Here is a 25111-nt window from a genome sequence, read left to right on the forward strand (position 1 = left end):
CGGGCCCAAATGCTCCGCGGCCGCGGAGCTCCGCCCCACGCCAGGCTGGGCCCCGCCCCCGCTGCAGTCGGTATTGTCCGACGGTTCCCGGCGTCCTTCGGTTCCCCTCGGTAGTTTCCGGCAACGATCGAGAGTTTCTAACGTGCCCCCTGTTGTCTCTCGGCTGCCGTCCTCCCAACCGCCGCCCCCCTTTTCGGTTCCCTCTCCCCCTCCCCCGTCCGCCGGCCCCGGCTGGCGCCTCTGGCGCTACGGGCTGGGCAAGATGGCGGCCTTCGGGATCTTGAGCTACGAACACCGGCCCCTGAAGCGGCCGCGGCTGGGGCCTCCCGATGTGTACCCTCAAGATCCCAAACAGAAGGAGGTGCGTTCAAAAATCGGGGCTCTGGAGGCGCCTGAGGCAAGCGATCGGCATAAGAGGAAGCGTTGATGGTTTGGGGAAGGGGGGGCGGGGCGGTTTGGTGAGAGCCAAAGTCCCAAAAGGGGTAAGAGTAAAGTGGGCTGGTGTGGGAGAGTGCGACCTGGGTGGTGGGGGTGGGTTCCCGGGTGTGAACAGGGAATGATGTAGGGGCCACGCTGGAGGCGCCCCCTTCCACACACACACACACCTCAGAAAGTTGTCTGAGGCAGCTTGGTGAGCTGCAGCTGCTCGCAAGCTCGCAAGGAAGAGTGATGTTGAGAGAGCGCTGGGTGATTGGAAATCTTAGTGGCTGTGGGGGTGAGGGTGGGGTCCAAATGAATATAAGGGCCTAGCTTTAAATAACAATCTGTTCTACTCAGAATCCTCCTCCTACCTTTTTTTCCCCCGTTGTTCCCTTCTCTTCTCCTGCCCTCCTCTCCCACCACCACCACCCCCAAGGGGGAAAAAAAGCTAAAATGACGTTTTCCTGCCTCAGGATGAACTGACGGCCTTGAATGTAAAACAAGGTTTCAATAACCAGCCTGCCGTCTCTGGGGATGAACATGGCAGTGCCAAGAACGTCAACTTCAATCCTGCCAAGGTGAGACAACCCTGCCAGGCTGGGGGAAAAGGCTGGAAGAATCTGAGAGGGAGCAAAGGCCCTGGGTTAGGAAGACCTGAAGGGATGACCTAAATGGCTGAGGTTTCCTTCGTAACCTAATGCTGCCACATTGGCATTTGCCCATCAAAGGCATGACCACCCCTCTGCCCCTTCTTTCCCACCCTGACATATACTTTTATTCCCTCAGATCAGTTCCAACTTCAGCAGCATCATTGCAGAGAAGTTACGCTGTAACACCCTCCCCGACACTGGTCGCAGGAAGCCCCAAGTGAACCAAAAGGACAACTTCTGGCTGGTGACTGCGCGATCACAGAGTGCCATTAACACCTGGTTCACTGACCTGGCTGGCACCAAGCCACTCACACAACTAGCCAAAAAGGTGAGGTACTGTTTTGTCTTCTTCAGGCCAAGGTTAGGAGCTTGGGTACGAAGTACCATCCTATTCTCAGATTAAGCTATGTGGGTGCCAGCTTGTGGAGGTAATAGAGGTCTCACTATTTGCGATGTCCATCCAGGTCCCCATTTTCAGTAAAAAGGAAGAAGTGTTTGGGTACTTAGCCAAATACACAGTGCCTGTGATGCGGGCTGCCTGGCTCATTAAGATGACCTGTGCCTACTATGCAGCAATCAGTGAGACCAAGGTTAAGAAGAGACATGTCATTGACCCCTTCATGGGTGAGTAACTCCTAATACCAGGGGTCCCACCACCTATCGCATCAAGGAGTGATAGATGCTTGGAATCATTCCCCTTCCTCCTCTGTATTTCTTGTTTCTTTTTTTTTTTAACTATTTTGTAAGTTTATTTATTTTGAGAGAGAGCACGCACATGAGCGGGGGAGGGGCAAAGAGAGAGGGAAAAAGAGAATCCCAAACAGGCTTTGTGCTGTGAGCACAAGCCCGATGTGGGGCTTGGTCCCATGAATTGTGAGATCATGACCTGAGCTGAAATCAGGAGTCGGACACTTAACCGACTGAGCCACCCAGGCGCCCCTGTATTCCTTGCTTCTGCTGTATCTTGCATTCACTCGGTAAACATTGGGTATCTTGACTATCCACTGTGTGCATGTACTGGGCTATCAAGGTTACCGGTACCTTATTCCTGCCCTTAGGATGCTTATAATCGGGTAAGGATGGTAAGGCATATGTGTGAGTCACATAATTATATGTAGGAAGTGTGTGTGTATGTATATATACAGTATATATATTTGTCAAAAGAGAAAGCAGAAGGTTTTTTGAGACTTCAGTGGACAGAAAGATTACTTAAAATTTTTTTAAGTTTATTTATTTTGAGAGAGAGACAGAGAGAGTGAGCAGGGGAAGGGCAGAGAGAGAAGGAGAGAGAGAATCCCAAGCAGGCTCTGCGCTGTCAGCTTGGAGCCCAGCATAGGGCTGGAACTCACGAACTGCGAGATCACGGCCTGAGCCGAAACCAAGACTCGGATGCTTAACCAACTGAGTCACCCAGGTGCCCCAGAAAGATTACTTTCTTCTGGGGACACCTGGGAAGGCTTTAGGAAGGTGGCATTCGACCAGAGCCTAAGAGGATGAATACGATTTTAGAAGTATGGTAATTGGGGGCGTGGGTGCTGGGGGGTAGGGGAGACAGAAGATGTCCTAAGGGGAGAGAGGGTATAAAATAGCCCTTTTCCCATCTTTCTCCTAGAGTGGACTCAGATCATCACCAAGTACTTATGGGAGCAGCTGCAAAAGATGGCTGAATACTACCGGCCAGGGCCTGCAGGCAGTGGGGGCTGTGGTTCCACTATAGGGCCCTTGCCCCATGATGTAGAGGTGGCAATCCGGCAGTGGGACTACAACGAGAAGCTGGCCATGTTCATGTTTCAGGTAGGAAGAAGGGCATGTCGTGCAAGCCCTTGGTGGAGCCTGGCCTCACATTCTGCCAGTGTAGGACGGAATCTGCCTGCCAGTTTGCCCCAGCCGTGGTTCTTTTCCTCCTTTCATTTACTTTATCTGCCTTAGCTCTAACAGTCCCTGGGTACATGGATACTCTTCCCACCCCTTGCATCCATAGGATGGAATGTTGGACAGACATGAGTTCCTGACCTGGGTACTTGAGTGTTTTGAGAAAATCCGCCCAGGAGAAGATGAGTTGCTTAAACTTCTGCTGCCCCTGCTGCTTCGAGTAAGGCCTGGGATTTGCGGGGCGGGGTGGGGGCGTCTAGGGAGGCTTGGAGGAGGAGGAATAAAACGTGAGTGCCATGGCCCATGGGGAGAACTAGGGGTTTTGATCGGCATGTCTTCACAGTACTCGGGGGAATTTGTTCAGTCTGCATACCTCTCCCGCCGCCTTGCCTACTTCTGTACCCGGAGACTGGCCTTGCAACTGGATGGTGTGAGCAGTCACTCCTCCCACGTTATGTCTGCTCAGTCGACAAGCACACTGCCCACCACCCCCACTCCTCAGCCCCCAACTAGCAGCACACCCTCTACACCCTTTAGTGACCTGCTGATGTGCCCTCAGCACCGGCCCCTGGTTTTTGGCCTCAGCTGTATCCTTCAGGTAGGTACTGGGTGGGCCCAAGGAAGTAGGGAGAAGCATTCTGAGAAGATTTGGGTGTTTGTCCTGGAGAACAGGGGGATTCTAAATTGGAGGTGAAAGCAGGCACCGGGTACTTGCGTGGGGATTGCTGCTTTTCATTCATGGGGTGCTGGTTCCTTTTCAGTTAGTTTCTTCCCGGGATGAAATAGTAGGCCCAAAGCCTTTTAGGAGAGTGGATGAGGGGAGGGGCTCAGAGATGGAATGGTACTACTCTCAGGGCTCAGAATAACATTGGATCTGAAACCTAAGGGTTGGCTCTTATAATGGGATTCTGGAGACACAGACATGGTAACTGAGTTTGACTTAGCTGTTCCTGTCTGGCAGACCATCCTCCTGTGTTGTCCTAGTGCCTTGGTTTGGCACTACTCACTGACTGATAGCCGCATTAAGACTGGCTCACCACTTGACCACCTGCCTATTGCCCCCTCCAACCTGCCCATGCCAGAGGGCAACAGTGCCTTTACTCAGCAGGTAAGCTTGGTACCCCTGGATTGGGATGTGAAGGTGATTGCTCTTTCAGCAGTAGTGACTTGGGGGTGCCTGGGTGGCTCAGTCTGTTAAGCGTCTGACTCTTGATCTGGGCTTAGGTCATGGTCTCATGGTTTGTGAGATCGAGCCCTGCGTCGGGCTCTGCGCTATCAGCACAAATGGGATTCTACTTGCGATTCTCTCTCTCCCTCTCTCTCTGCACCCCCCCCCCCACTCACACACACACACTCTCTCAGAATAAATAAACTTAAAAAAAAAACAAAAGAAATAATGACTCGGAGTCTGGTGCTATTCTCTTAGCCTGGGCTCTGGCCTTATGCTTGCCTTGGTGCATCTTTAAAGCCTTCCTTTTCCATGTCGCAGGTCCGTGCAAAGTTGCGTGAGATTGAACAGCAGATCAAGGAGCGAGGACAGGCAGTTGAGGTTCGCTGGTCTTTTGATAAGTGCCAGGAAGCTACTGCAGGTGGGTGCCAGAGGACAGATAGAAAGAAGGATGTTTGAGGAAAGAATGGTAAGGACATATAGATCTGAGAGTTGGAATGCATCGGGTCTCTAGTTAAGGCCCCTTTACCACTTTTCCTCCTGAGGCTTCACCATTGGACGGGTGCTCCATACTTTGGAAGTGTTGGACAGCCATAGTTTTGAGCGCTCTGACTTCAGCAACTCTCTTGACTCCCTTTGCAACCGAATCTTTGGATTGGGACCTAGCAAGGATGGGCATGAGGTAAGCGAGAAGGGGAACAGAAGGAGAAAAAAGCATTGCAAGAGCAGCAGTGTATATGAGGGGAAGACATGGAGGGGCACCAAGACCAGGGATGTCCGAAGAGACTATCTTACCGGGCCTAGGATGGTGTTAAGATGGGGCCAGTCTTGAAGAAAGTGGAGCTTGGTTCTTTATCCTCAGCCCTACCTTACTCACCCCCAACTCCTTTTGGTCTCCAGATCTCTTCCGATGATGATGCCGTAGTATCATTACTGTGTGAGTGGGCTGTCAGCTGCAAGCGTTCTGGTCGGCATCGTGCTATGGTGGTCGCCAAGCTGCTGGAGAAGAGACAGGCCGAGATTGAGGCTGAGGTTAGGGGACAGAGATAAGAGAATGCGATTGGCTGATGGGGCAGGGGCAACTGGGGCTGGAGACCAACTGAGCTGGTAGTGGAACCCAAGTTAAAGATGTGGGAATAGGGGCGCCTGGGTGGCTCAGTCGATTAAGCATCCAACTGTGGCTCAGGTCACGATCTCATGGTTCGTGAGTTTGAGCCCCCACATTGGGCTCTCTGCTGTCAACGGGCAGCCCACTTCGGATCCTGTCTCCCTCTCTCTCCGCCCCTCCCCCCCACACTTGTGCACCATTTCTTTCTCTCTCTCTCTCTGTCTTTCTCTCTCTCAAAAATCCATAAACATTAAAAAAATAAAGTTGTGGGAATAAAGAAGTGGTAGGGAATCTAAAGGGAAAGTTGAGGACATAAGGCCAAAGTAGAAAGGAGTAGATTGGTGCTAGAGTTAGGGAAGCAGTCAAAGCTTCAGTTGGGAGGCAGGAATGAAAATGGAGGTCAAAGCAGAGATGGGAGTGAAAAGCTTGGGGTGGAGGCAAAACAGGTGGTAGTTCGTGCATTACACGTGGAGAAGTAAAGACCCGGGTCAAAAGCAATGCTATGGTTTGTTCTCTCATCTTACAGCGTTGTGGAGAATCAGAAGCTGCAGATGAGAAGGGTTCCATTGCCTCTGGCTCCCTTTCGGCTCCCAGTGCTCCCATTTTCCAGGATGTCCTCCTGCAGTTTCTGGATACCCAGGCTCCCATGCTGAGTATGGACCCCTGCCACTCTCTGGTTACCTCTGCCTAGACCCACTTACTCACCACTGTCACCAGGAAGCATAACTAAGGGTTTCTGGTATATATTTCTGTCTTGGGCTTTATGCAGAACGATTTTTGGACATAATTCTAGTCTTTGATCATCTTACAGTTTAATGGAATAAAGAAATAAAGAGAAGAATAAAAACAAGAACATACGATGGAAGCATTTTCACATATAAATAGCAGCAAGGATACTGTATTCCTTTCCAAGATGGGGTGTGGGGCAGGAGGGGGTGGTAACCAACTGTGCTCTGTCCCTCAACAGTTTCGGGGTGTTTCTTTTTTGGGGGGATAATTCCTCCTGCCTATCTCAGGTACTCTGGGAACACTGTGCCTTAGGTGTGTTTCTCTCCCTTGCTACCCATCTCTTGTGATCTCAATTCCTTTTTTCTCATTCCCTCCCTGCAGCGGACCCCCGAAGTGAGAGTGAACGAGTGGAGTTCTTTAACTTGGTACTGCTGTTCTGTGAACTGATTCGACATGATGTTTTCTCCCACAACATGTATACCTGCACTCTCATCTCCCGAGGGGACCTTGCCTTTGGAGCCCCCGGTCCCCGGCCCCCCTCTCCCTTTGATGACCCCGCTGATGACTCTGAGCGCAAGGAGGCTGAGGGCAGCAGCAGTAGCAAGCTGGAGGTGAGTGGGCTGTGCCTGCGCTAGCCAGTTTCTTCTGACATTCCCATCTGGCTCCCAGTGTCCTCTGCGAATCTCTTACCTGATAGTGAGGTTAGTGTTTGCTTAGTGCTTTGGGGATGGCAAAGCCCTCTCATACAGAATCTGAAGCAGACTCCAGGCTCTGAGCTGTCAGCACAGAGCCTGACGCGGGGCTGGAACTCATGAACTCATGAGCCGCGAGATCATGACCTGAGCCGAAGCCGGAAGCTTAACTGAATGAGCTACCCAGGCGCCTGCACCCATTTTAAAGCTGAAAGCAATGGCCCATGGCGCTTGTGTGACCCATCAAAAGCTTGAGCACAGAGCCATTGCTTTTCCCAACATGGTCTCCTCTCTCCAACTTAGCTGTCAACTTTTCTAGATGGTGGGGAGCAGCTCCCTGGGGCTAAAGCAACCTTGCTTATATTCTGTGCCCTCAGGACCCAGGGCTCTCGGAATCTATGGACATTGACCCTAGTTCCAGTGTGCTCTTTGAGGACATGGAGAAGCCTGATTTCTCAGTAAGTTAGTTAGATCCCTGTGTAGAAGAATTCAGCTCCTGAGGTCCTCCTGTTACACCTCTTTGGGGAGTTTCTTTATGCCCCTTGCCCCCTTTTCTTCTTCTAAATGTTCTGCCCTTTTGCCTTATCTTAGTTGTTCTCCCCTACTATGCCCTGTGAGGGGAAGGGCAGTCCATCCCCTGAGAAACCAGATGTTGAGAAGGAGGTGAAGCCCCCACCCAAGGAGAAGATAGAAGGGACCCTCGGGGTTCTTTATGACCAGCCGCGGCACGTGCAGTACGCCACACACTTTCCCATCCCCCAGGTACCGTTCCCCAAGCACCTTGAGACCATCCATTTTGAGCCCAGGTTTCTGTCCAAGCAGTGTGCCGAGGGGTTGGAGCTGGTCCTGAGGGTGTGGCGTGCTGGGAAGGACTGGAGCACTGGGGTGCTGAGGGGCATGGAGCATGCTTTTAAGAGGAGGGCAAGAGATCCATGCTGGAGTCTGACGGTGCTGCTGGGATGCAGGAGGAGTCATGCAGCCATGAGTGCAACCAGCGGTTGGTCGTACTGTTTGGGGTGGGAAAGCAGCGAGATGATGCCCGCCATGCCATCAAGAAAATAACCAAGGATATCCTGAAGGTTCTGAACCGCAAGGGGACAGCGGAAACTGGTGGGTTTGAGGCTCCTTGAACAGCTCTCCCCAAAAGAGTGCCCTAGTCAGTCTCCCCTTCCCCAGCACAGGGAACCCCCAGTCATGTCCCAATGTCCTGTCTCTTAGAGTCTCCTGAGAGCTCTAGTCCTTTTGAAACTTCCCCCCTCATTCCCCCCCTCTGCAGACCAGCTTGCTCCTATTGTGCCTCTGAATCCTGGAGACCTGACATTCTTAGGTACCTCACAGTAAGCCCCATACTGCCCTCCCTCCCTCTCCCTTCCCTCCCTCGACCTAGCACCTCCCTGTATGTATGCCTCTAAGGTCCACGTAGCCTGTGGTCCTCGAAACCTTTGCTTCACTGTCCCCTTCCCTTTATCCCTCCCCCAACCCCTCCTTGACCCTCCCTTCCCTTCTCCTTTCTTCCCTCACACCCTTCCTCCCTCCCTTCCTTCCCCTGTCCCTCCCTCCCCCCACCTGTAGCCTTCTCTCCATACCCCCCTCCCTACCCCCAGTCAACTAGTTATCTTCCCTGTCCTGACTGGTCCGTTTCAACTGTCCCCTCAGGTGGGGAGGACGGGCAGAAGCGGAGGCGCAACCGGCCTGAAGCCTTCCCCACTGCTGAAGATATCTTTGCTAAGTTCCAGCACCTCTCACATTATGACCAACACCAGGTCACAGCTCAGGTGTGGGCCTAAGTCCAGCCCCCTTCCCACATTCTGGCGTCCTGCCCTGTTTTCCTTTCCTCTTTATCTTTTTGCCCCCCCCCATCCCCTCCCCCCCCCCCGCTCCCTCCCCCCCCCTCCCGCCGGCAGGCTAAGCCTCCCGGTCTCATCCCCTTCCACCACCATCCTTTCTTGCTTCCCTGGTTCTTCCCACCTCTCTCCACTCCCGTCTCACTCACACTGCCCTTATCAGGTCTCCCGGAATGTTCTGGAGCAGATCACGAGCTTTGCCCTTGGCATGTCATACCACTTGCCTCTGGTGCAGCATGTGCAGTTCATCTTCGACCTCATGGAATATTCACTCAGCATCAGTGGCCTCATCGACTTTGCCATTCAGGTGGGGAAGTGGGGGAGACGGGGGTGGAGGAAGGAGTCTGTGCCGGATAGGGCCACCAGGTCAGGAATAGAGGCTCAAGCCGGTATCCTGGGGCTACTTGGAGGGCAGAAAGGCTAGCGTGGTGGGGGCTGGAAGGTGAAGTAGAATATGAGCTAAGAAGGCAGGAATAGAGGCTCAAGTGATCCGCAGGGAGGCCTAGGAGATGGATTAGAGCGTTGGGCACAGACTGTTCTCCCACTGCGGAGTTCATAGAATTGTATCCTAGAGACTGGTTAGATCATTGATGCGGCTTGTGTCGTTAGTAGAATAAAGGACAGTGGCATATGGCAACAGAGCTCTTCTAGACTGAGGCAACTCCAGCAGGAAGGGGCCCAGGCCTGCCTTGGCAGTGTCCTAGCAGGAAGGAGGGGTTACCTATACCATGTAGGGCCTCTTCTCATTTTTTCCTCTCCCCCACCCCCCACACTCACTCTGCTAGCTGCTGAATGAACTGAGCGTAGTTGAGGCCGAGCTGCTGCTCAAATCCTCGGATCTGGTGGGCAGCTACACTACCAGCCTGTGCCTGTGCATTGTGGCTGTCCTGCGGCACTATCACGCCTGCCTTATCCTCAACCAGGACCAGATGGCACAGGTCTTTGAGGGGTAAGCAGGGCTTCGGCAGAACGTGGGGGGCTCTCACTGTGGGGAAGTGCATGCCGTTTGGGTGGACAGGGCGAGAAGGTTGCCAAGAGCCTTGAGCCCATCCGTGTGTGGGGACCTTTGTGCCTTGGCCCGTGCGCACCACCCGCTGAACCTCCTGACCTTGCTCCCTCGTGACAGGCTGTGTGGTGTAGTGAAGCATGGGATGAACCGGTCAGATGGCTCCTCTGCAGAACGCTGTATCCTTGCTTATCTCTATGATCTGTACACCTCCTGTAGCCATTTAAAGAGCAAATTTGGGGAGCTCTTCAGGTAAGAGAGGTGGGAGGTGAGAGTGGAGAGCAGGACCCTGTCCCATCTCCTTTCTGTTACCACTCAACTCAGGAGCAGAGCACATCCCGGGACCCTGCTGTCCCTGCAGGGCCATTTGGGAACTGTGTCCTCCACAAGTTCTTGGTTCCTAAAAGTAGGCCTGCCTCCTTCTCTTCCTTATCAGCCTGGCCTCCAGCCCATCTCTGAGGGGCCCACAGTCCTCCTCCCTGCCTGCAGAGGCCCCTGCGCCTTACTCTCCCTGAGGCCCTTTCCTGACCCATCTGCTTTGTCCCATCTCCCTTTTTGTTGTCCCAAGGTCGCTGGTCCCTCACTTTTTTTCTTTCCTCCTCTCTCCCGACCATCCCCACTACCACACCAGATCCTCTTTGATACTACTATCTCCTTTCTCTCCCCCACCGCAGCGACTTCTGCTCCAAGGTGAAGAACACTATCTACTGCAACGTGGAGCCATCAGAATCCAACATGCGCTGGGCGCCCGAGTTCATGATCGACACTCTGGAGAACCCTGCAGCTCACACCTTCACATACACGGGGCTAGGCAAGAGTCTTAGTGAGAACCCTGCTAACCGCTACAGCTTTGTCTGCAATGCCCTTATGCACGTCTGTGTGGGGCACCATGATCCCGATAGGTATGGGGCGTACTGAGTGAGGAACGGGCACCGTGCTCCTGCCTGATATTGGGAGGGATGAGATGCCTGGGAGGTACTGCAACCTTGGTTATTGCTGGGGTGGCGATGAAAAGTTAATGAGTCTGAGGTTTTGTGGAACAAGGGCTTTCCTGAGGGCATTTGTACTTCTCCCCAGGGTGAATGACATCGCAATCCTGTGTGCGGAGCTGACCGGCTATTGCAAGTCACTGAGTGCCGAATGGCTAGGAGTTCTTAAGGCCCTGTGCTGCTCCTCTAACAATGGCACTTGTGGTTTCAACGACCTTCTCTGCAATGTGGATGTGAGACTTGGGCCGGGGTCCTGCTGGGGCACGGAACTGTTACCAGGGCAGGGGACCGGTCACAGTAATCAAGGTAGTAGGGGGGCAGAGCTATCGAGTGGAGGCGTACCATTTTGAGTTGGCGCCCTGTCTGCACACTGAGTCCGGGGTGTCCATCTGCTTTTTCCTCCAGGTTAGTGACCTGTCTTTTCACGACTCCCTGGCTACCTTTGTCGCCATCCTCATCGCTCGCCAGTGTTTGCTCCTCGAGGATCTGATTCGCTGTGCTGCCATCCCTTCACTCCTTAATGCTGGTGAACTGCCAATCCGTAACCCCTAGAATTTCTGGACCCCGAGTTTTACTATGCATTCGATGGCCCCGTTTCTCGTTGTTTGGTGCGGGGCTCCCTGCTTTCACCAGAGGCCAGTCCTGTGGTGTGTCTCAGGCTGGGAGCGGCCTCTTTCTAACCCGGTGTCGGCTGCCCTGATCTTTCCAGGTTTTTTTTTTTTTTTTTGACCTTGCGAGGTACTCCCCTTATACTGCAAGACAGTTCGCCTCTCTATCTCTCCTCCAGCATTATCTGGTTATTTCTCCTTTTGCGTGACCTCATCTTCCCTCTCAGGCCCTCACCGCCCACAAAACCACTTACGGTCTGCCTTCACCCTGTCCAATTGGCTCTGTTTTCCTTTTTTTAGCTTGCAGCGAACAGGACTCTGAGCCGGGGGCTCGGCTTACCTGCCGCATCCTCCTCCACCTTTTCAAGACACCTCAACTCAATCCTTGCCAGTCAGATGGGAGTAAGTGACCCGGATCTGAGTTGGCGTCAGGGCAATAGAAAGCTCGGCTACCCCACCCCCTGCCATTTCTACTTTTGCTTCCCCTGATTTGAGCTCCCTCCGCAGACAAGCCTACCGTAGGAATCCGGTCCTCCTGTGACCGCCACCTGCTGGCTGCCTCCCAGAACCGCATAGTGGATGGAGCTGTGTTTGCTGTTCTCAAGGCTGTGTTTGTACTTGGTATGGGGGTAGGAAGGGAGTGGTGCCAGAAGTGTGTGTAGGGTGGAGTGCCAGCTAAACTACAAAGGACAGTCTTTCTCTCTCCTGAAGGTGGTCTCTCTGCCCTTTGGGGGAGGCGAGGAGGGAGGGAAGTATATTTCTGTCCTGTAGGGCAGGATTTGGGGAGTTGCTGCTTCTGTGGGTTCGGGGTGGGTCTCTACACTGTGTTCAGATCTCACTCTGCCCTCCCTATCTCCTGCCCGTGAACCACAGGGGATGCGGAACTGAAGGGCTCAGGCTTCACTGTGACAGGAGGAACAGAAGAACTTCCAGAAGAGGAGGGAGGAGGGGGCAGTGGCGGTCGGAGGCAGGGTGGCCGCAACATCTCTGTGGAGACAGCCAGTCTGGATGTCTATGCCAAGTACGTGCTACGCAGCATCTGCCAACAGGTCAGTCTCACCTTCCCCCCATACCTCCTAAGTGCCTTGATACAATATAGTCCTGTTTCCAGCCACCATCATGCCACCTTCCTGCCATACGTCGTGTCCCTCACCAAACCCCAGCCCGTTCCCCCCCTTACTCCTTACCCCACTCACTGGTTGCCCCAGTCCCCTGATTATCAGCTTCTTCAGGAATGGGTAGGAGAACGTTGCCTTAAATCACTGTGTGAAGACAGCAATGACCTACAAGACCCGGTGTTGAGTAGCGCCCAGGCTCAGCGCCTCATGCAGCTCATCTGCTACCCACATCGATTACTGGACAACGAGGATGGGGAAAACCCCCAGCGGCAACGCATTAAGCGTATTCTCCAGGTAGGCCAAGGTGATGGGGGTCTTAGAGGAAGCAGTGGGGCCTGGGCCTGGGGTGAAACAATGGGAACCCTGAGAGAAAAAGAGGGAAGGAGTCAAGTAGGAAGGTGAACAAGGATGTGGGCAAAAGGTGGTGAGCCCCGACATGGGTTTAGAAGTCAAGCTCGTATGGTTTAGACTCTGGAGTAAACTGTCGGGTGAGGGCACAGCTACCTGGAGTGGGACCATAGCTTATCAGTGGGAGGCATGACATCTGGGAAGCCTAGTTTTGGGCCTCACTCATCTGGCGGCTCGGTAACTAACACGAGTACTACTGAATAGCTCTCAGTTACTGTCTGCTTCGTGCCGAGTATCGTGCTCAGCCCTCTCTGCACATTTTCTCGTTTAATTCATACAACCTTGTAAAGTAGGTAGGAGTAGCTGTGTTTGACCAATGAGGGGACAGACCGAGGCTTGAAGAGGTTAAATAGTTTGCCCAAGGTCCCACACTAGTAAGTTTAGACTCAGCATGGGAACCCAGGTGTCCCTGTGCCCTTTCTGCCTTGCCGTACTGCTTCAGACATGTGGGTAACTGGGGGGTGAGAAAGTAAAGCCATTAGGTAGGAAGAGCTAAAGGAATGAGGTCTTTTCAGCCCAGAGGAGATAATGTCAAAGAGAGATTAACTCACAATAGCCTTCGGGTCTGTAAAGGACTTTGAGCAGCTGGTTTAAAACAGGAGAAGCAGGCTTCAACTTTCACATCAAGGATTTAGGGCAAGCGTTAGGCAGAACTTCCTGATGCTAAGGAATGTGAGGCTCTGGAACAGGAGACTGGAGAGAGATGTGAAGCCTTTCTTGAACCGCTTTTGAAATAGGATAGGATTTTCGGGGCGCCTGGGTGGCTCCGTTGGTTAAACATCCGACTTCAGCTCAGGTCATGATCTCGCGACTCATGGGTTCGAGCCCTGCATGGGACTCTGTGCCCACAACTGAGAGCCTGGAGCCTGCTTCAGATTCTGTGTCTCCCTCTCTCTCTGCCCCTCCCCCACTCATGCTCTGTCTCTCTCTCTCTCAAAAATAAAATACAAACATAAAACAAATTGAAATAGGATAGGGTTTTCAACCATCTTGGATCATTTCGGTGCAGTCTTTCCCAAAGACTGGGATGCAGAGGTTCCTTTCAGACTCGTAGGCATATGTGTCTCAAGGTTATGAGAGATCAGGAACTGGCCTCGGGGTGATAATAGCTGGGGGTGTCAGTGGTGACTTAGTGTGGGGGTGGTGTCTCTGTCACAGAACTTGGACCAGTGGACCATGCGCCAGTCTTCCTTGGAACTGCAGCTGATGATCAAGCAGACCCCTAACAATGTGAGTGTTGCCCGGCACCCTCTTTCCCATGCTCATGTCCAGCTCCATGTGCCAGGGAGGTGGGCTACCATAGAAGAACCTGTGTCCTGCCCTTGGGTTCTTGAGCTGGGAGACATAAGAGAGTGTGGGAAGATGGCTGACGCATGGGGCCGATGAATAGGGAAATGGGTGGGGAGGGTTGGGGCTCTGAGCTGTGGGGGAAGGTTGATGGCGGCGGCGGTGGTGGAGGCTGTTTCTGTGGTCACAACGGTAAGGAGGCATACAAGGAATAGACAGTGGTCAATTGGAGAAATACGGAGGTGCCGAAGGGCACAGCTTCCAGCAGAGTTGTGTCTCTACCCTCCTGTTACCCTCCCGATGCCTTTCTCTGCCCTCACCTCCTATCCCTCCTACCATCTGTTTTCCATTCACCCCCAGTCACTATTTAGCACCCCTGTGCCTTTTACCCTCCCCAGGAGATGAACTCCCTCTTAGAGAACATCGCTAAGGCCACAATCGAGGTTTTCCAACAGTCGGCAGAGACAGGGTCGTCTTCTGGAAACACTTCAAGCAACATGCCTAGCAGCAGCAAGACCAAGCCTGTGCTCAGGTTGGGTAGAAACGTGTTAGGAACCCTCCCCGTATGGGTTTTTCTTCCGGTAGCGTAAATTATTTCAGCCTCATGGAGCTACTAGGCATGTCCCTCAAAGATGGAATGTCCCATCCCTTGCCTGACTCCTCTGGAACCCTGTGTACTCCGTCTGTCTTCTAGCTCTCTCGAGCGCTCCGGTGTATGGCTGGTGGCCCCCCTCATTGCCAAACTGCCCACCTCAGTCCAGGGGCATGTGTTAAAGGCTGCTGGGGAGGAATTGGAGAAGGGTCAGCATCTGGGGTCCTCTTCCCGCAAAGAACGCGATCGCCAAAAGCAGAAAAGGTAAAGCAGAGGGGACTGGAATTGAGGGGTAGACAGGAGAGGAGGCAGGCCCAGGGAAGAAGAAAAGTTGTGAGGAGTTGGGACAGAGGGGTGGGAATAAAAACCACAGAAGAGTGGAAAACCAGAGGGTAGGAGGTGGGCATGGTTGAGCAAGAGGCTAGAACTTAGGAGAGCGGAGTTTGGGGCTTGGAGTGATAGGGTTGGAAGTTTCCTGACTTCTATCCCATGGTCCCGTTCTTTTTCTTTCTCTTTCTCTTTTTCTTTTTCTTTTTTTTTTTAATGTTTATTTATTTTCTAGAGAGACAGACAGAGCGTGAGCAGGGGAGGGGCAGAGAGAGAGAGAGGGAGACACAGAATCCGAAGCAGGCTCCAGGCTTCGAGCTGTCGGCACAGAGCCCCACATGGGACTCGAACTCGCGAACCAAGAGATCATGACCTGAACCAAAATCAGGCACTTAACCAACTGAGCCACCCAGGTGCCCCCCGTTCTTTTTCTTTTCCTCCCTTCTCCAGCATGTCCCTGTTGAGCCAGCAGCCATTCTTATCCCTGGTGCTGACATGTCTGAAAGGGCAAGATGAGCAGCGTGAGGGACTCCTCACCTCCCTCTACAGCCAGGTGCACCAGGTACAGGTCTCTGGGACTGCAGAGCTGGGCGGGAGGGCAGAGAAGGTGCACCAGGAACCTTCGATACTTTCTCATCAATGCCTTGGGTGTTTGGGGATGGAAGCAAGAAGATCCCTGGGCCATGTGTTATCCTTGTTTCTGTCTCAGATTGTGAATAATTGGCGAGATGACCAGTACTTAGATGACTGCAAACCAAAGCAGCTAATGCACGAGGCGCTCAAGCTGCGGCTCAACCTGGTGAGAAGGCAGCCGGGGACAAGAAAGAAACGGGTAGCACTAGAATTACACCGCAAAGAAGCCCCCTGCCTGGGGGAGGGTGGGCACAGAGATGGAGGGCCCAAGTTCTTCTGGGTCTTCAAGTATTAACTTGTCCCTCCTAAGGATGCAGGACCTAAAAGTGGTTAAGGGACTGGACCCTTACAGGGACCCTGCCTTGGTATCCCAGATTCTGGATACTAAGCCCTAGAAACCCACTGTGGAATGCTGAATGGGATTCTGGACATCCTTTCGTCCAGCTCCCATCATTTTAGAAGTCAGGAAACTGAGGCCCAGAGGTGTCAAGAACTGAGTCATTGGCCTGAAATCACGTAACAAATCATAACTACAGCTGGACCATGGCCTAATGTGTCCTAAGTCACAACCAAGCTAGGTTCTAATGTAAGCTTTCCCTGAATGCTAGCCTTTGCCCCTGAGCCATCTGACTGACTTGTGGCCCTGGCAGGTGGGGGGCATGTTTGACACGGTGCAGCGCAGCACCCAGCAGACCACGGAGTGGGCTGTGCTGCTCCTGGAGATCATCATCAGCGGCACTGTCGACATGCAGTCCAACAAGTAAAGCATCCCCACCCCCTTCTTTCAGTTTTTTACCCGAGAGGAACTCCCTTCCCCCACCCCAGGTGCACGACCCGCCGACCCGCTGCGATCCGTGTAGGTGTCCCCACTCGCGTCCCACCCTGAGGCCCTGGTCTGTGTCTTAGCTTTTCTCCTTCTCGGGTTTTCTTCCTGACTTCTCATCACAGCGAGCTCTTCACCACCGTGTTGGACATGCTGAGCGTGCTCATCAATGGGACCCTGGCTGCGGACATGTCTAGCATCTCTCAAGGCAGCATGGAGGAAAACAAACGCGCCTACATGAACCTGGTGAAGAAGCTGCGGGTGAGTAGAGGAGGCCAGGGCGAGGCTTGAGGGGACTGGGATCTGGGCTCCCTGTCCCCTGACTCTGGGGGTGTCGAGTAGCCTCAGGGACTTCGTCCTGGCCAGAGCCGCCCACCCTCCCCTTTGACGTCCACTTTCTCGTTGGTATTTGTGTGGCGACGGTTTGCTCTGTATCTTTTTCCTGCCAGGTTCTGGGCTCTCCCCAGAGACTTCTAATCCCTCTTTTTCCATGTCCTTGAGCTCTCATCCCATCTTTCTCTGCCCGCAGAAAGAGTTGGGGGAGCGCCAGTCGGACAGTCTGGAAAAAGTTCGCCAGCTGCTGCCACTGCCCAAGCAGACCCGAGATGTCATCACATGTGAGCCACAAGGCTCCCTTATTGACACCAAGGGCAACAAGATTGCCGGCTTCGATTCCATCTTCAAGAAGGAGGCACGTTCCATTTTCCTCCCATCCCCACACCTAGCCTTTTTCCCCCTCTGGGAAAGAACTTTCCCTGCATTAACCTTGTGGCTGCGACAGGCTCATCAGGCCAGGGAATCCATCGGGCTCTGCTGGTGGGAGCCATCTCAGGGGTGTTCAGCTTATCACTCAATTTCTTTTTTAATGTTTCTTTATTTTTTTGAGAGAGGGTATGTGTGAGCAGGGAGGGGCAGACAGACAGGGAGACAGAGAATCCCAAGCAGGCTCCATACTGTCAACGCAGAGCCCAATGCGGGGCTCAAACTCACCAACTATGAGATCATGACGTGAGCTGAAGTCAAGAGTCAGACACTTAACTGATTGGGCCATCCAGGCGTCCCATGATCACTGAACTTTTTGTACATTTCTGCTTCCCATCTTGGGAGTCTCATCCTCTTTCCTCAGTCTCTCCCTTCACCTCTGCCCACCATCCCCACCCACCTTTTGACGTACCACCCATTTCCCAGCACCCTGTCTTCCTCTTTCCTCTGCCCCACCTGCCTCCTGGCCGCCTCCACCCTTGCCTGTACCCCGCCCATCTGGCCAACTGCCATATCTGTTTTATCCCTGCACTCCTCTGCCCCTACCCACCCATCTCTGCACAGCTTTCTCTGTACCCTCTGTCAGTTGCAGTATTTGTTGAGTAACCATAATCATTGTGGAGAGCAGAGAGAGAGAGAGGGGAAGGAGGATGCAGAGTCTGAAATCTACAGTCCAACCCAGTCATATATACATTGTCTTCATTTCTTTTCCCGGCCCATCTGTCTTTCTGAGTCTCTCTCCCTCTCTCTCTCTCCCTCCCTCTCTCTCTTTCTCTCTCTCTCTCTCTGCCTGATTCTCACTTTGCTTTCCTCTGTGTCTCTTCACTCACCTTTTTGTCTCTCTCTTCCTGTTTTTCTCTGTCTCCCTGTCTCTGCTTCTGTCTTTGCCTGTCTTTAGTCTCTCACCACCATCCTGTTTCTGACCGTGTCTTCCTCTGAGTGTCGGTGTCTGTCTCTGTTGCCCCTGCCCATCGCCCTCTCCCCTCCTCTCTGTCTTCCCCATGAGTGTGCATGTGTGCTGGTATATATATATATATCCGTGTCCGGCTGTCTTTTCTCTCACCGCCTCCCCTGAATCTACCCCTGACTTTTTTCTTCTTTTGCTGCCAACAGACATTTCCCCCTCTCTTACCAGTCCTCAAGGTCTATCTTCTGTTTTCCAGGTCTCAGCAGCTCACTGTTTCTCATTTTCTGGAGCAGGGTCTACAGGTTTCCACCAAACAAAAGATCTCTCCCTGGGATCTTTTTGAAGGCTTGAAGCCATCAGCGCCACTCTCTTGGGGCTGGTTTGGAACAGTCCGGGTCGACCGGCGAGTAGCCCGAGGAGAGGAACAGCAGCGCTTGCTGCTCTACCACACACATCTGAGGCCCCGGCCCCGTGCGTATTACCTGGAACCACTGCCACTGCCACCGGAAGATGAGGAGCCCCCTGCTCCCACCCTGCTCGAGCCTGAGAAAAAGGCTCCAGAGCCCCCCAAAACTGACAAACCTGGGGCCGCTCCACCTAGTACCGAGGAACGCAAGAAGAAATCCACCAAGGGCAAGAAACGCAGCCAGCCAGCCACCAAGACAGAGGTTAGCACGGCCCCCCACTCTCCTGTTACGCTTCTTCCACAGCCCCCCTCTCTCCGTGATTCTATACAGTTTCTGATTCCTGGGGGCGGGAGTAGGGAGGTGGGGATGAGGTGCCATTGGAATTAAGAAGATTAGCCACATGGGTCTAGCTCCTCTTGACCCCGGATACCCCTTACCCCACCCCACCCCGCTGCGGTCCACTCACCCTCGTCCTCTGCTGTTTACACAGGACTATGGAATGGGCCCAGGAAGGAGCGGCCCGTATGGTGTGACAGTGCCTCCAGACCTCCTGCACCATGCGAACCCTGGATCCATATCCCACCTTAGCTACAGGCAGGGCTCCATAGGCCTGTACACCCAGAACCAGCCGCTGCCGGCAGGTGAGTGCCAGCCCCTAGGACGGAGGGTTACCCGAACGTTCCTCCTGCCTGAGGGAAGATGCCACATCTGTGAGGATATGTGGATGACCTGGACACCAAGCAGGGGATGAAGGGGGATGGGGAGCCTAGAGAGGTCAGCCCACTCCCCTTTCCAGGTGGCCCTCGTGTGGACCCATACCGCCCCGTGCGATTACCAATGCAGAAGCTGTCAACCCGACCACCTTACCCGGGAGTGATGCCCACGGCCATGACTGGAGTCATGGGACTAGAACCCTCCTCCTACAAGACATCTGTCTACCGACAGCAGCAGCCTGCGGTGCCCCAAGGACAGCGCCTTCGCCAACAGCTCCAGGCAAAGATAGTGAGAGGGGCAGTAGGGAGGGCCGTCAGGGAGAGGGGCTTTTGAGGGTCACGGGACTGAGGACACACATGGGATCTTCACAAGGACTTCCAGAGTGGGAGATAGGAGAAACGAGATGGCAGAAAGCATTTCCTGAGTTTGAGTTTGTCTCCTTTTTCCTTTTAGCAGAGTCAGGGGATGTTGGGACAATCATCTGTCCATCAGATGACTCCCAGCTCTTCCTACGGTTTGCAGACCTCCCAGGTGAGGGCACAGAGGGTGACAAGCCAGGGGCCTTAAGGCAGGCTGCTGTGCACACTCTTGGCCCTGACCCCCTCTGTCCTTCTCTGCAGGGCTATACTCCTTATGTTTCTCATGTGGGATTGCAGCAACACGCAGGCCCCGCAGGTACCATGGTGCCCCCCAGCTACTCCAGCCAGCCTTATCAGAGCACCCACCCTTCTACCAATCCTACTCTTGTAGATCCTACTCGCCACCTGCAACAGCGGCCCAGTGGCTATGTGCACCAGCAGGCCCCAACCTACGGACATGGGCTGACCTCCACTCAAAGGTACCCAGGGCAGTGGGGGCCATGGAGACACACTGAGATGACAGGGAGCATCTGAAATGGAAAAACCCATGCCAGGAGGTGACGGGACTAGTCAGAACATTCAGAAAGGCGAAGAACACTTACCTGGCCGCGAAATGCTGGAGCTGGAAGGGACCCTGCTGACCAATAGTCTCACATCCGCTTGCCCGATATTTCTTCAAGGCCCAGAGAGGGGAAATCATTCACACAACTATGATGAGGAAAGATCCTGGGTTCTTAGATGTACTGTGTGGTAAGGAGTCATCAAGCCAGTAGTAGAGCAGTTCCACACTGGAACAGGCTAGCCAACCAGCCCTCCTACCATGCTGAATGCTCCTCACGCCTTAGTTAAGACATGGGAATTATGTCTTGAGGCTTTGCAGCTTAGGATTTAGAATGCTGGGGAGTGGACTGGAGGAAAAGTCCTTTAATTTAGAAGTATCAGTTGGGGCGCCTGGGTGGCTCAGTAGGTTAAGCATCTGACTTCAGCTCAGGTCATGATCTTACGGTTTGTGAGTTCGAGCCCCGTGTTGGGGTCTGTGCTGAAAGCTCAGAGCCTGGAGCCTGCTTCAGATTCTCTGTGCCCCTCTCTCTCTGCCCCTCCCCTGCTTGTCTTCTCTCTCTCTCTCTCTTTTTCAAAAATAAATAAATAAATATTTGATATGTGTCAGCTGCCCGCTGTGTGGCCAGTGTGGCCAGCACTGCTCTGGGATGGGGTAAGGTGAGTAGAGATTTTAGAAAATACAAAGTCCCTCACCACAGGGAATTTTTAGTCTAGCTGGGAAGATGAGACACGGAAAAACATTTAAAAAACACGATGAGGAGAGAGATAATCAGGTGCGCAGTCATGTGCTGTGAAGTACATGGGAATTCAGAGAAGGTATGAGATCATGGCATCGTGGGCCTGAGTCATCAGAGAGTTTCACTAAGGGGGTTAGATCTGAGTTGGCCTTTTTTTGTTTTTTAGTTTATTTCTTTTTGAGAGAGCGAGCAGGGGAGGGGAAGAGAGAGGGGAAGAGAGAGAATCCCAAGCAGCGGGGCTCAAACTCACGAGCCATGAGATCACGACCTGAGCCAAAGTCACATGCTGGACCGACTAAGCCACCCAAGCTCCCCTTGAGTTGGCTTTTGACGGATCGCTGTGATTTGGATTTGTTGAGTGGAGGATCGGGAAGTGGAGTCCAGGTAGAGGACATAGCATGAACAGAGACATAGGAACCAGAGTGAGGGGGGTGGCTGGGAGGATAGGAAGAAGAGCTCGGATAGAGTGTAAAATTCATGCTGGGGCAGTAGCAGGAGACAGGCCAGGGATGGGCAGGCTGGTATGGGGCCTTGGGTGCCCGATACAGACTTGAGACACAGTCCCACCAAGAGCTCTTTTGATCAGGAAAGCCATATGGTGTGTTGGTGTGTTGACAGATTAACATAGGATGCAGGGATAGGATGCATAGGGAAGGCGAAGGAAGACCAGAGACAAGGGGGCCCAGCTGGTAGGTAGCCTGTTGCAGTGATGTACATGGGAAGGCACGAGAACAGTAGAACTCATATCTTTCATAGTCTGGAACGTTATCGGTGGACCACCATCAACAGCAACAGAAACCACCTCAGTGGGTGTTTATAGAATGCCTATCTTGTGCTGAGGGCCGGTTTTCGTTTCTGTAAGAGAAAAACAGCTAAAACAGGATTGGAAGATTCTTAACTGTGGAGGTTATGAGGCACTAAAATGGGGTGTTGTCTTTGCCCCTTATTCCCCAACCTCGAAATCTGTCCGAACCCAAGGGGTCCTTCTGGTTAGTGACAGGAGAAATGAATGAAATGACTTGTTGATGTTTCTTTCCGTTCAGGGACCCAGGACTTCTACTTCTACTCCTATGTCCCTACCCTCCTCCAGTGCCTTGACCTTTAGACCACTGGTCTTTGCAGGTTTTCACACCAGACCTTGCAGCAGACATCCATGATAGGTACCATGACACCGCTGGGCGCACAGGGCGTCCAGGCTGGCGTCCGATCGGCTTCCATCCTGCCTGAGCAGCAGCAGCAACAGCAGCAGCAGCAGCAGCAGCAGCAACAGCAGCAGCAGCAGCAGCAGCAGCAGCAGCAGCAGCAGTACCACATCCGGCAGCAGCAGCAGCAGCAGATCCTGCGGGTAAGACCCTGGGATGGCAGCTGGGCCCTAAGAGCCTCAGGAGGGGAAGAGGCCGCAAGCGCCTCCAGGTCAAGCCCCTCCAGGTCATTCCTTCTGGCAGAGTGGCTGTGGCAAGGGGCAGGGGCCTAAGGAGTCGCTTTCCTCCCCTCCCCCTTCTGTTTTCCAGGGTTCCTGGTGGGAGAGATTTGGGAGTTGTCTGGTGGGAGGAGGGAGGGCAGTGGCCCCGGGTCCCCTCCCTGCTGCCGCTTCTGGGGCTCAGCTCCTTTGCTCCCCTTAGATGTATCTCTTGTCTTCACAGCAGCAGCAGCAACAGCAGCAGCAGCAGCAGCAGCAGCAACAGCAGCAGCAGCAGCAGCAACAGCAGCAGCAACAGCAGCAACAGCAGCAGCAGCAGCAAGCGGCCCCTCCCCAGCCCCAGCCCCAGTCCCAGCCCCAGGTAGCTGCTGGACTACGACCCCTGGCTCAGGGACAGCTGCCCAGGTTGGGCACACAGCCAGTGAACTGGGATGGGAACAGTGTTCAGAGGGTTAGAGGTGGGAGACAAAGGCCTAGTGCTCCAAAAAGGGGGTCAGGAGATGGGGAAGGACACAGAAAGTTCAAGTTCAATTTTCCACTCCTCGTTTCCTCCTCAGTTCCAGCGCCAGGGGCTTCAGCAGACACAGCAACAGCAACAGACAGCAGCTTTGGTCAGGCAACTCCAACAACAGCTCTCCAGTAAGCCTGCTTTCCTCCCCAAAGAGAGCGCCCCCCAGGGGACTGAATGGGGGGTAGGGGGGAAGGAGGATGTGGGGAGGAGCCGAGCTGAATGCTTCAGGCCCAGGTTGTGGGGGGATGCATGGCGTCCCATCCCTTCCCTTGGTACCTGAGTAGCTTTCCTCGTGCATACCCACATCCCTGCTTGGTCTCCCACCCCTGATAATCTCTGATTTTTCACAGATACCCAGCCACAGCCCAGTACCAACATATTTGGACGCTACTGAGCCACCTGGAAGAACCGCTTGTGCACTGGATGTGGCCCCACCCTTTCCTCTCAATTCCCAATCCCCCTCTGGGGCTAGCACCAGTAGTGGTTGGGGCTCTTCCCTCAGGCTCCATTTTTAATAAGTTTTTAGTATTTTTGTTAACGTGAGGCATTGAGCTGTTGGGTTTTGTATATTATTTATATAGAGACCCCAGAGCTGTTGCACCCAATACACAGAGCTTCTTTGCAAAGGGAGTGTGTGAGTTCTGCATGTCCAGTAAGGGCGGGCTCTTGGGAGAGTGCTGGGGACTGGACTAACCAGTCAGAGCCTCTGTTCCCGTTCAGATCAAGTCCCCTGTTTGCCGTCTATCCCCTAAATTCCTTGATTCTAATTGGATTGCTACTCTCTCCTTCCTTCTCCAGCCTGGCAACATATTATATAGGTTTGGGCCCTGAGGTTTTTTTCTTTTCCTTTTTTTAATGTTTATTTTTGCGAGACAACGCAAGCAGGGGAGGGGCAGAGAGAGGGGGAGATAGAGGCTCGGAAGCAGACTCCGTGTCAGTGTAGAGCCTGACTTGGGGGCTTGAACTCGGGAACTGCGAGATCATGACCTGAGCCTAAGTCAGATTCTTAACCATGCTTAACCGGCTGAGCCACCCAGGTGCCCCAAGGGCCCTTAGTTTCTTAAGAAGGGCAGCTTACCTTCTCAGTGAGGTGTTGCAGGTTCTCTATAGCTTCTCTCCATGAGAGATATACCACTGGGATGGGGGAAGGCCAGTGGGGGGTGTGTGGGGGGGGTAGGAATTGGTGGAACCTGATTCTTCTTCCATCCATCCCACAAGCTTCAGGGTGGAGGGTGTGACAGACACTGCCTACACTTGTTGCCACCTTGTGCGCTCCCTGTTGGGCACCAAGCAGTATCCTAGACGGAGCACTTTCCTGAGAATTCCATTTCTGGGATGAAGACTTGCCCTCAGTTGGCAAGTGTCCCCATGGAATTGGTGGTTGAAGGTTGGTGTGGTTATAGGAGGAAGAGAGACCCAGTAACAGGAAGGACCCTTTCCTCTCTCTGCTCTGTTGCTGGAACTGTTTGTTTTTCCAGTGACCCACCTTGGCAGTTTCCCAGGGTGACTGTTGCTTACTCCCTTGTTACTGTAGAGAAAACCCAAAACTGTTGATCCAGAGTCACATTTGGAACTGTGGCAGGGTCATTCTCAACCCCTTTGCCTTCAGGTTTGGGGCCCTAGATCTAAGGCTATTCAGGAGAGCCAAATGGTTTACTACAAAGGGGTCTTCTGGTGTGCGCAGCTGGGGCTGGAAGAGGACCAGCCTCAGCCTCGTGGATGGGTGGTACCAGATGATTTGACGACTTCAGGGTAACATCCAAGCCATAGTTGCACTGGATCACTGGGAAGTGTCAAGTGTGCTGGCAAAACCAGGAGCACCAATCAATACCCAAGCTCTAAAAAATAAAACAATAAAGTAAAATCCCACTTTGAGGTCCACAATGCCCTTGCTCACATGGGACTTACTGAGTTAAAGAGTTGTGCGCACAAGGAATGGAACTCCCCGGCAGGGTCAAGGCAGACCTGGCCAGGGCTTTCTTCCAATCTATTCTATCGTGCCGTGAACATTCTGAAGAACTAGAGGGTTAGGGGCTTAGCTGGGATAAGGGACACTCCAAGGGACTTGGGGTGGGGGGTGGGGGCTAAACAAACTGGACAGGTGCACTACGTATACAGAAACCCAACCCTGAGGCCCAAAGAGAGCCAGATCTGGAGGGGAGAGACCCAGTGGTGGGACAAGTGGCAGGCTGCTGGTCTCTGTCTGACGTGCTCCAGCAGAAGCAGCAGGAAGGAACAACATTGACCTTTGAGAGAGTGACAGGATGAGAGCAAAGTGCCCCCACCCTCCGCTGGTTGCTGCTAGAGTTGCGCTGGTGCTGAGGAGGGAAGAGGCGACGGATGCTGAGCCAGGTGGAGGCTTGTCTTTTGTAGAGCACGACTGGGGGCTCCTGCAGACAGTGCCTCAGTTTCTCCCTTTGTCTCAAGGTTGCAGGTAAAGTTTGAGCTAGCTGCCCTGG

The 25111-nt window shown here is 53.4% G+C and overlaps 1 protein-coding gene across 10 annotated transcripts; it reads left to right on the plus strand.

Annotated features, from left to right (window-relative positions):
* Positions 1–41: 41 nt before the first annotated feature.
* On the plus strand, positions 42–23278 carry MED12 (mediator complex subunit 12). Of its 10 annotated transcripts, none has more exons than XM_053202452.1 (46): positions 42–361; positions 894–998; positions 1207–1398; positions 1535–1694; positions 2683–2864; positions 3052–3162; positions 3286–3540; positions 3904–4050; positions 4432–4531; positions 4656–4792; positions 5011–5142; positions 5745–5871; positions 6329–6558; positions 7017–7097; positions 7231–7401; positions 7605–7749; positions 7916–7966; positions 8296–8414; positions 8647–8790; positions 9269–9432; positions 9610–9741; positions 10164–10391; positions 10567–10711; positions 10884–11004; positions 11387–11488; positions 11594–11707; positions 11960–12135; positions 12319–12498; positions 13771–13842; positions 14298–14431; positions 14594–14755; positions 15269–15380; positions 15528–15617; positions 16102–16211; positions 16400–16535; positions 16804–16965; positions 18237–18611; positions 18841–18991; positions 19147–19352; positions 19518–19595; positions 19685–19739; positions 19815–19902; positions 21844–22066; positions 22365–22546; positions 22699–22780; positions 23003–23278. In XM_053202452.1, exons 1-46 carry the CDS (start codon positions 263–265, stop codon positions 23165–23167), a joined length of 6633 nt encoding a protein of 2210 aa, XP_053058427.1. In that variant the 5' UTR covers positions 42–262; the 3' UTR covers positions 23168–23278. The 10 variants fall into 10 exon arrangements, with proteins under 10 accessions (XP_053058427.1, XP_053058430.1, XP_053058422.1 ...); XM_053202455.1 differs by having other exon boundaries at positions 22365–22502; XM_053202447.1 differs by having other exon boundaries at positions 19685–19902.
* The last annotated feature ends 1833 nt before the right edge of the window (positions 23279–25111 follow it).

Source organism: Acinonyx jubatus, chromosome X, assembly GCF_027475565.1.
Source record: "Acinonyx jubatus isolate Ajub_Pintada_27869175 chromosome X, VMU_Ajub_asm_v1.0, whole genome shotgun sequence".
Taxonomy (NCBI): domain Eukaryota; kingdom Metazoa; phylum Chordata; class Mammalia; order Carnivora; family Felidae; genus Acinonyx; species Acinonyx jubatus.

Excerpts from the sequence above, each read along its gene's own strand:
- MED12 (XM_053202447.1), top strand. The coding sequence starts at position 263 with ATGGCGGCCTTCGGGATCTTGAGCTACGAACACCGGCCCCTGAAGCGG. Across the intron at positions 362-893 it reads AAGATCCCAAACAGAAGGAG|GATGAACTGACGGCCTTGAA; the intron begins GTGCGTTCAAAA and ends TTCCTGCCTCAG. Across the intron at positions 19,903-21,843 it reads GGGCTGACCTCCACTCAAAG|GTTTTCACACCAGACCTTGC; the intron begins GTACCCAGGGCA and ends TGGTCTTTGCAG.